The sequence below is a fragment of the Pocillopora verrucosa genome, chromosome 5, assembly GCF_036669915.1.
Source record: "Pocillopora verrucosa isolate sample1 chromosome 5, ASM3666991v2, whole genome shotgun sequence".
Taxonomy (NCBI): Eukaryota; Metazoa; Cnidaria; class Anthozoa; order Scleractinia; family Pocilloporidae; genus Pocillopora; species Pocillopora verrucosa.
The window spans coordinates 6,245,984-6,256,559 of NC_089316.1; the positions used below are offsets into that span (position 1 = coordinate 6,245,984).

Sequence of the window (10,576 nt, forward strand, 5' to 3'; positions counted from 1 at the left end):
GTCCCTTGTTTAAGTTTAGCTGGTAATCGTTTGGCTCTCTAAGCTATACGTCTGTACTTAAAATACATGGCTGTTACTAAGGACCTCATAGGAAGATCCACTTAAGCCCCAGTAACGTCGCTTATGTTAAAGATCTCGTTTCCGGTGATCCCGTCTGAAGCTGTCGAAATAGAGATTGCCTCACTAATTGCCACTGAAGAGGTCACGGTAAGGTCGAATGCTGTTGTTTAAAGCCTGGCGTCTCGTGACTTCTTTAAAATGGTTGTTTCTCGATGCACCACGCGAATTTTTGTTGTGCACGCTAGGATAAAAAGAATCTAGATTCACTCTTTAAATGTATAAAAGGGTACTCATAACTTATCTCCAGACGAGGAATGGAAACGTATCCCTGAGATTATTCTGGATCACGTGAGGCTGAAGCTTGTTTTCTAGACGTGTACCGATTGCTTGACGTCATCATTACCAAGGAAACGTTTACAGACTTGGCAAATGCCAAGAGAAGAGATAAGAGAAAAAAAAATAGATCAACAAACTGATAAGAAGTGATTGACATATAAAAAGATAACTTAGCTATAATGATGACAATATTGCAGGCAGCAAGAGCAAAGCCCTGATCATTGATTAAGGTACCCACAATTGATATCAGACTGTACTCTACCACTGACAGCGTTGTATGAAGTAGGGGTTCTTGGTTTTCTATTTGTCTGAAGAGAAGTGATATCCACGATAAAACGATCAAAGACTGAACCCTTTGATGTATTCGTGCAGTTGGAATACCACAAATGGACGCGAAATTAAAGAGAACAGAATAATTTATGGTTCTCTTTATCCTAGTTGGCAAAATAATACACCCCTTTCAGGCGAAAGCGAAGTACTCCAATGCCTGTTTTATACGAGATTTGATGCAGAATTCTTAAAAAGCAATAGAGATAAGTTTTTCGATGGCATCCTTCTGACAGCAATGGGTCGTGACTGTTTAAGATTCATTTTGGTTGCACGCTCGTAGCCACAGAGCTTCTGGAAACTTGTGATCAACTATATTTATCAGCTAATGAAGGCGCTGTAGCAGATGTCACTGAATTTGATTTGCTTTCATTTCGCTAAGTTGACTGTCTCCCAAATTGTTCATCAAATCGGTAATCTTCCAGTCACCACCTAAACGCAATTCTTAAGGTGGTCGGGCTGAACAAACAAGTAGTTATGAAAAGTTAAAGAGAACAATGAAGAAAAGAAAAATAATATTACACTTCCTGAACTCCATATGGTGTCCTGTATCACGGCGCGGGTTGGATTTCAACCTGTTGGAGGGGGCTCGGGTCTTAATCGATTTTTTGAAAATTTCCGACCATCTCGTCCTTCTGCTCTCTTCACTCAAAGCCGAACACAATGAAATAAAAACGTGTACATTTAATGATCTTTACTGCGCAAACAATCAATTTACAAACCTTAAGAAAGTGTTAAAATGTTTTTTCTGTTGTTGTTGAATAAATTTCTCAAAAAAAGACAAATTAATTTAGTACTTGCAAACCCTCCCCTCAGAAAGCTTTTTCTAAATTTAACATCCAATGCAAGAGAGGATAAATGATACCTTGTCTTATAATAACACACTCTGTGCTATAATTATCCAACTAATAGTACCAGAGATATCCCACGCCATAGAAATAGTGTCATTATTTCAAAAGGGAAATGTGATCGTTTGTCTCACGATGTTGTCACTTCGGATGTGGATCGCGACATTTCGACTGCATGCTGTTAGTCTTCTTTAGGCCCGTGAAATTAATATTTCTCACGTTGACTAACTAAAACCTAGTATGATTATTTCCGCTTTACAATTAAAAAGTGGACACATAAATACATGTCGATAAATCTTTTTAGTACTTACAACGCAAATTTACACTAACATGGCACAGCAAAATTTGCATCGTGTATCAACAAGGATAAAATCTGATATCCCAGCAAGGTAGTCAAGATTATGCACCTATCATAGGTATGGTGAAGTTTCTATTTCGAAGCAATAACAAAGCAATTACCCAACTGTGTTTCCACATTAGCAGTCTAAATCTTAAAGGAGCCAATTTTACGGTAGTCAAGACTTTCGTAAACGAATACACGTTTCAACGATATCTTGTAGTCATGTTATAAAATGTGAAAGAGGTCAAAAGTAATGTGTAAGGGATTTGTTTTTCGTTTGCTTATCTTTTTTCCTCTTTGTACCCTGCTTTTTTTCTGTTTCATTTTTTTGATTTTTGGTCTGTGTTTAATGTTTTACCATTTTTTTCTTCTGAGGGGATTATTGAAACGAATGACAATGGCGAATTCATGAATTTGGTCAAATTTGTGGTCAATTTGTGGCAATCGGTGACTTAGCGTCTTTCCTGTCTCATGACTACTTGCCAAGAAGACCTGTAACATTTACTTACTAATGCCAACTTATCTGCGTATACGACAACTTCTATCAAGCCATCCATGTCATATTTGAGCGAGAGGAGAACACCAAAAGCTTCATCTCGAACAAATGGTGGGGAGGAAACCAAACCGACTGTAATCCAACTCTATAATCGTTTAAAACTTGTTGAAACGTGATAATTGCAATGGTGAAGTTAGAATGTGATATATTAGAAAGTCAAGGTAATTAGAGTTAAGCAAATTTTAGTAGACAAGAGAAACTCCATGAACATTTTTCTTCCCAAAATAATTCCATCTGCAAGAGCAGTCGCAATAGCTGAGAATATATCTTTTGGCCTTCATATTGAATTAAACAGTCATGATGTCCAACGGGCATAGCTCTTGTCTACGTGATGCAACGTTTCTCATCATGAGGGGAAGGTTTAAATGTCCCTCACAAAGGTCTGGTTTACCCGCTACCTTAAAAATCTTTTTCTTTAAAGTTTAAGGAAGATAATTCACCAAATTACTGATTATGAGGAGGATTTGAATCTTTTGTAGAGAGAAAAGGGAAAAGCAGCTAATGTCATAACACGAGTTCAAAGTGATAGTATTGCAAATCGCCAAGAAGCGTTTTAGGATAAGGAATAGAGGTTCTGAGTTGGAAGCCGTATTTCTTGTACAGTCGAATGGCTGGTGTTTGTGCACTGGTGGTGGTAAGCACAAGCTTCTGGAGTTGCTGATCCTTTGCGAATTTGATCAGTTCGTCGAGCAGTTTCTTAGCAATTCCCATTCTTCTACAGGCTGGTGACACAGACATCCTCTGAAGTTCTGCCACTTCTGGTTTGTGACTTTCCTTGTGAATAAGTCCAACCATTCCCACAACTTTACCATTCCACTCAGCCACCCACATGCGACATTTTTCACTGGACATGTAGGATTTTCCAATATCCTTTAAGTCCGTTGCTAAACAGGAATCGATGAACTTCCAGCATTCAATATACAGAATAAGATACAACCAGGCAGCAAAAAAGACACAAGTAATTACAAGAAGAAAGAAGATGTTTGCAGTCCATTGGAATTTGATGACGAGAACGAAAACAAGTATGCCCCAAGCCGATAAAATCCAAAGATATTTTGGGAAAACATTACGCACTATTAGGCTGATCAACTGCTCCATTCCTTGGGTGAAAATCTCTTGGCAGTCGTGAAGGTCTTGGTTTTTGAATTCCCTTACTAAGACTTCGTTACCACCTCCAATCACATCGAAATTTTGTTGCTTTGCATTCATCTTACCAGTATGAATAAGGTTAGGAAGTCTAATGAAGAATCAAGGAAATTAAGTCAATTACAACTAAAATAACTTGTCGCATTTACTTGTCGAACTTAAACGCTTGCTTTAACGTATTTCGTTCGCTTTTAATGCAATTATGAAATGTCATCTTTCCCTTACATTCAATTGCAAAGTAAAATGAAAAGCCTCGTAAAGAAAGTGAAGGAGTCGTACTCATGGAGTCATAAGAAAGTTCCCATAAAAGTTCCTATTACAAAAACTTTATAGTTGGTCAAGAAGGAGCTCCATTGAAATTCGCTATATATCGTTTGCTTAGGATATTGTGAAATACTTTCACTCAAAAATATGCATCTTTATCATACACATCTATTACGAAAGGTTCTTTCGTCCTGATTTCCTTAATTTTCAGCTCATACACAGTTACTGTGGTAAAGACTATAGATTGTGTGTCATTTCCTTAGTGAAAAATATCTGCCCATATTCATTAATGTAACTACGTATATCACTTTAAAGATCCAATGACACTATTGTGAAATACTTCTAACTTCCTCTGATGGGAGGGACTCTAAAAACGTTTCACCTTGGTACTCCTGCAGACAGTCAGAGCTATGCATCTTAGCCCCAAAAGTTCGAGATAGGTATATACGAGGGTAAAACCTTTCCTGTACATACATGTATCAAAAAACGGAGCTACAGTCAACAGCGTAGTCTAAATAGGAAAACAGAAAAAGTTTAGTGACCAAAATGATTTAGTGCAAAATAACTCACTTTCTATACCGGTTTGACTAAAAAAGTCTCCCTTTCGTCTCCTATTAAGAGAAAAACCAGTTAGTAGGGCAGCACTGCAATTAGTATAAATTAGTTTCGGGTATCAAATGATTCAATTTGTTTTTTCTCGTTTTAAACTTGTACGTGCTGGCATTGTAACTGAATACAGGCGACAACAATTTACCTTTGACTGACTAAAAATAACCTCATACCTTTCATTCTTCAATCAAGTACCCAAGAAGGCCACAAAAAAATAAAAAGAAAGAAAAGAAAAGAAAAAATCCTACCAAGGCTGCAACCGTCTAACTTTCTTTTTTTAATACGTCGAAATGACAACTAAGGTCCATAAGTTTCAGTCTCATTTTTTTTTTTTTTTCACCAAAAGGAATAGAAATGAATTAGAGTCTATTGCAAGTTTCAAGCCTTTTTCCCAGATCTCCACCCTTAACTTTTTCTGTAATTCTTGGAGAGCTTTTCTATGTGTGACATCGGACATAATCACTCCTCGAGAAAACTTTTTATCTTTTGTACGTTTTTTCTTCAGTCTGCTTACTTGTTTTTTGCATTTTTGTTTGTTGTTGGTTTCTTTTCGTTTTTTATATGTTTGCTTTTTGATGATTTGCTTTGAGAAATTTTGGTTAAAGAGAGTTTCTATTGGGATGAAATCTTCCACCGTTTTTTGGCAAAACAATAAAACTAAATTAGAAGACAAAAAGCATCAGACGACATGTGAAAGACTCACCTCATACCTTCCGTGACCGCTGAAAACTGTGATTGTCGCGACATTGGGGCGCTGACACTAAGCTGTTCCCCCTGTCTGTCTAACACGACATACCAAATTAGAAGGGAAATTGATTAACACACACGAAAACAAAAGGGTAGGGTTCGTGGGCCACCACCGGTAGGTCTGGTCGGTTCCACGTGCAACTCATTGCCAAAGTACTTGAAGAATAGGTAAACAGTTAGTGGCAACCTCACGAAGAGAACGAAGTCCTTCAGATTCGTGCGAATCAGAACCGCTCGTTGCCTTGCGCCTTCACAGCCTGATGTTTCGTCGTTTCCCCAAAATGATCCCAGAATTCACGTTTAATTATACTAACTCATATGCGTGTCAACCGCCGAGATGCTTAACATGAAACTGTACATTGTTCATCAGTTGTAAGGGACACTGACGGCATTTTGGTGTATGTACTTTGTACCCTGCGGTTTTGTGGGATTATTGAGTTGAGAACTCACGTGAAGAATGGTTTGCAACTTCGAAACTTGTTTTCCATCACCTTCAGATTTATCAGGTGCAAAAAAACTGCCAACTTCCCAGGCTGATGAATTTTACTCCAATAAAATGAAAACAGTAATTAAAGATAATAATTATGGTAAAGTGATAACAGCAGATCCATATAATTAAGTTTTCAAGATCGAAAAACGATCCCTATTTCAGGTAAACCAAACTAATTTGAATGAAAGAAAAAAATACTCCATTTTAGCATAAGCAAAATATGAAGACACAAACAAGTTAAAAAGTCCTGCCCTCGATTGTTCGAAGGTTGGATAACGCTATCCACTGGGTAAATCTCTTTACGGTGGATAACGCAGGACATGTTGCAATCAGTTATCCACTGGATAGTGATTTATTAATTGGATAGCGTTATCCAACCTTTATACAACCGGGCCCTGGCCTAGAATTGGTTACGGCAACAGCACCGCATCGATGAAATTTCCATTAAGATAAATGGCTCAGAGGTTTAATTATTTAAGACTGCGGAACAACAGATCCTTGTTTTTACTCATTGGTAAAGTAACTATATAGATCATAAACACACTTCCCCATCCTTTAAGTTGTTGTTTCATAAATTTGTACAGCAAATAATACATCGAATCAATTTGACGGAAGGTGTTGAGAAATTCGTATTTTCGTAAGAAAGGGTCGCAATCATCGATCTTGGTGAATCACCGGTAATCGTGTCTCACTTCCACAATAATCATACTCAATTCCAATCTCACAAAACCCACCGAAATCAAGACGTTAACCACAGGAACCCCTGAAACCTTAAAATACATTTTTATGAGCATATCTCGTCTTTATATGTTCATAAATGGAAGTTTATAGTCCTTGCTGTTACACGTGCGGTGACGTAGACCCGCACGTAAATTTGTATATATCTATTTCCACTGGAATATTCCTGAAAAGTGATACTTCCACGTTTTTTTTTCTTTTGTGTTTTTGTTTGTGAAAAGACATCTGTATATCAGAATTTGTTATTTAAATGGAAACAATCAAATAACGATTTCAAGAAATAAGTTGTAATTAGTATACTGTGGATTTTCTCGACGGAATATGACGTTTGTGCATAAGAGCCAAAATTTCGTCATTAAAGAGACTTAGAAATCGATGACTTACATGTTTGTGCACTTTTAACTTCAGTTTGCGAACCGCTTCAGTTGTCGCGGTGTTGGATCAATTTTCAAGAGTCGAAGTGGGCACGCAAGTAACAGTAGATATCCCATGCACTGCATTCATGTCGCTTGTAACAAGCACCACGCAGTGGGGCACCACGTAAATTTGGCTTCTGTGGAGATTTGATTTTCTCTTTTTTGGCAGCAAAACGTATTATGAAAAGTTGCATGAATGACGGATTGTCAACAACTACTTTGGCCATTAATCACCTGTGAACTTTACTGAAGTGAATTGTGACAAAAGAATGGGTAAAGGCCAAGCGACCGGTCTCAGACAGATTTACCTGATTGTCCGATTTTCATCAAATTTCGTATCCATTGCGTCAACTAGGAGAATCTTACCATCGACTCTAAAGAGAATGAAACATTAAAGTGATGATCGGCCGCATAAAACCTGCTGATTTCAAGAATATGTTACGGGACCCCAAATAATTAGGTTGATGTCTTATTGTTTCACCTTTTTTTCACTATATGGGTTCTATCGGAAAGACCAAACTAGTTGAAATTATGGAAAACTAGCAAGCGGTTTCGGTAAATAGAAGCACCTGTACGTATCACTCTCGTTTTGCCATGAACACCATAATTTAACGCACACTACTAGTTGACAGCTGCATTTAAAGTGAATGTAAATTGATTGGATTAGAGAGCTCTTCAACTGACAGATAGACTAATGTATTTAAAGTTTGGTTGAACGCCAAAATGACATTCCTGATGGGAAAGGCAACGCTCTTCCTCAACATAAATTCGCCAAGAACTCGTGGTTGCATAAAGATATGCATATGCGAGTATGAAGTCAATACCGCTACTACGCACCCGCTAGTTGGAATTGGACAAGCATTCGGCCGTTATTTATTTTTAATTATATAACGACGTGTCTTGAACACAGAATTAAACACTGGATTTAATTCACTAAAGAGAAAGAACTTCTATATGTAACAAGTAAAAAGAATATACGAAACAGCAGCTAAATTCCACAAAGGCAATCTAAATTCAAATTACCCCAGTCAATGTGCTCTATATTTCTTTCGCTTTCCACTCGCATTTACAGGACCTGACACTCACGCAGTGGAATTCCTTCAAAATGTCCTCTTTACAGCATATAAAAATGTTCCCTCACTGAATTGTACGACTTCTAGACGCTGATCTCAGGTGAGTCAAATTATTTACAAGTTCCAATCATACAATCGACCAAAACTGAAGCAATCAAAAGCACTGTTTATAACCAAAGGAATCCACCTCCGGTTTCTTCAAGTTGGCGAACCATTTTTGATGACGATGAAACCATGATAAAACATCCAAGTAAAATAACGACTAAGCTGTACTCCATGAGCAGTTCTTGAGCCGTTAAAATTCTGGACTCAGTGGGGAATGACCTCCTGCATAAGGAAGGTATCTGGTTCATTGTTCCTAAGTCCGTGATCAAATCTTTTGGCTCGAGAAAGGTTGAATCTGGCAGCAATATGACAACTTTATCCCAACAGAACTTGTGCGGGAGAAGCAGTATTTTAAAACCATTCATGGTTGTAACTGTATATTGCAATTGGTGCTGAGCATACGCACACCACCAACGGCGATGTCAACATTTTCGATAACTACTCAGCTCCCAAAAGCGAACTGCCATGACAATACAAGAGAAACCTAGGCTCCGCCATGTCCATCAGCTGTGAAATTGAGGTTGTCTCTACTTAACAAGACAGAATTGATTAAAAGAAATGATGATATCTGTACATTCAGCAAGCTTTTATTATCTTGAACAATCTATTACTTCTGTCCTCAGAAGTTAACCATCAATTTTCATTTACTTACGTAACACCCCCAAATTTTAGCTCATATTCTGAGAAATTTCCATCTGTGAATAAAAAAAAAACCATCTCTAACCTTTTGCTATGAATGAATTGTTCCCACGTTTTCGATTATATCGAATTATTTAGAATTGTTACGACGGAAGAGCTCATGCAGGGCACTGCGATCTTATACAACGTCCTATGTTTTAAGTTGCCTAAGTAAAGGAACGCGTTGGAATGTTCAGTGGATAATGAAAAAGGATATCAGCTGTCGAAGAGCAGTATGCTCACCTAGAGTGCTAATAAGTCAAGTTTTCAGGGAAAATGAGCCATGAAATACTAATATTATAGCTTAGGTGATGAGAGGGATATGCGACTTCTGATTGGTTAAGAATTGCATTACATCTGATTAACCAACGGCGAACATACACTAATAATGTGCGTGAAGAATGGATAAATAAAAGATTTATCAGTAACTCTAATGACCAGAATTGAATATATATTTCGCCTTACCATGTCATATCATACCATAAATTCAATTTTCTCCTCAAGCATAGTCTCTGCGGCTGTTTTGTCGTTAACTACGAATATAAAGGAATTTAAATTAAGTGACACCGTATTAAGTGGTCACCCTGTATCAAACGGCCTGTTTGTATTGTCTCCCATCCGTATTTAACGGTCACTTAAAGCGTAACTACTTAAATAGAACTAGGAATGACCTTTCAAGTAAAATTCAAGTAATCACAACCACACTTTGTTTGTGATCAAATTTCTTTTCAGCGTAAGGTCTACGATCAAATACGACACTGGCCTTTATTCTCGACTTTTCCATTATCTTCATTATCTTCATTATAGTCCGTCCAATGACTATCTGAACACTCTACTTTGTGAAATCTTACTCAACTGATAGATCCCGGGTAAAAGGATAAAATTCATTGGAGAGCTCGATATATTATGTATTGCTCATGATAAACTCGCTGGTCGATTTTTATTTGGACCGGGACTAAAGATTTACATTCTTGCATTTGGCAATGAATAATGATGATGATAAGATTTTTTCAGTCTCAAATATAATCCTCTTTCTTTCATATTCACTTGACAAAAACTGAGCTGACAAATATATATGTATGTAAACGATGCGTGTAATGTGTATATATGCATATAATGATGAATAATGCGTATAATCTTGTATACCTCTACCTTAAACGAGCGTAATAGTTATTTTCATCTTTATCACTTTTGTTTTTAATTATCAAGAGAACTTGTTATCATGTGTGTGTGAATTTGCCCTCTGGCCTCGTCAACATATGTGGAGAACTTTTATCCGAAGCAGGGTCAAAAAGGCTGAGATGTATGCAGTTCTTAATCAATGTGACAGTCGCATCCTAAATATGTCCAAGAAATCGATGCTTACGTATTACTAACCTTTGGGTGGCTTTTTCCCTTTTTTCCTCAGTTTGTTCAACTGTTTGCTCCAAAAGTCGAAAAACAACCAAACAAACCAACGGACAAAGAAAGGTGACAACCAGCGAACTACGTCCAGGAGAAACCCTCGTACAATGTTTAGCCAATAGATTTCACCAGTTCCCTTTCTTCTATGAAACTTGATAAATCAGGACTGTTTTTCCTTAATCTCGGAAACCTGGGAGAGGTTGCTCTATGGGGGAGGTGAAAATCCCTAAGTCAATGTTTTATGTGATATCCATTTCCAATCAGTAGATCAGTAATTCCATTTCGAGATGGAGATTATAATAGGTGATCCATCGATCTCTCTTCAAGAGGTTTATGCTATGCATCAAGCTTCTTAACTCAAGATTTTTTATTAACTCGGACCCGACCAGGAGGTTGGGCAAATGAAGCTTAGCGAGGACATTCTTTGGTTGCCCTTTGG

The 10,576-nt window shown here is 37.5% G+C and overlaps 1 protein-coding gene and 1 long non-coding RNA gene across 4 annotated transcripts; both read right to left on the minus strand.

Moving 5' to 3' along the window:
• Positions 1 to 1,408: 1,408 nt before the first annotated feature.
• On the minus strand, positions 1,409 to 6,077 carry LOC131777884 (N-acetyltransferase 8). Of its 3 annotated transcripts, none has more exons than XM_059094245.2 (3): positions 5,197 to 6,077; positions 3,839 to 4,388; positions 1,409 to 3,704 (listed from the first exon to the last, which is right to left on the minus strand). In XM_059094245.2, exon 3 carries the CDS (start codon positions 3,674 to 3,676, stop codon positions 2,972 to 2,974), a length of 705 nt encoding a protein of 234 aa, XP_058950228.1. In that variant the 5' UTR covers positions 3,677 to 3,704; positions 3,839 to 4,388; positions 5,197 to 6,077; the 3' UTR covers positions 1,409 to 2,971. The 3 variants fall into 3 exon arrangements, with proteins under 3 accessions (XP_058950228.1, XP_058950225.1, XP_058950226.1); XM_059094242.2 differs by lacking the exon at positions 3,839 to 4,388 and adding an exon at positions 4,448 to 4,488 and having other exon boundaries at positions 5,190 to 6,075; XM_059094243.2 differs by lacking the exon at positions 5,197 to 6,077 and having other exon boundaries at positions 4,260 to 4,437.
• A 1,788-nt stretch (positions 6,078 to 7,865) lies between these two features.
• Positions 7,866 to 10,239, minus strand: LOC136281289 (uncharacterized). The gene is made up of 3 exons (XR_010717653.1): positions 10,111 to 10,239; positions 9,199 to 9,266; positions 7,866 to 8,750 (listed from the first exon to the last, which is right to left on the minus strand). It is a non-coding gene; the product is annotated as an uncharacterized lncRNA (long non-coding RNA).
• Positions 10,240 to 10,576: the final 337 nt, after the last annotated feature.

What these genes read in the sequence shown, in the direction of transcription:
- LOC131777884 (XM_059094245.2), bottom strand. Translation starts at nt 3,676, where the DNA reads ATGAATGCAAAGCAACAAAATTTCGATGTGATTGGAGGTGGTAACGAA.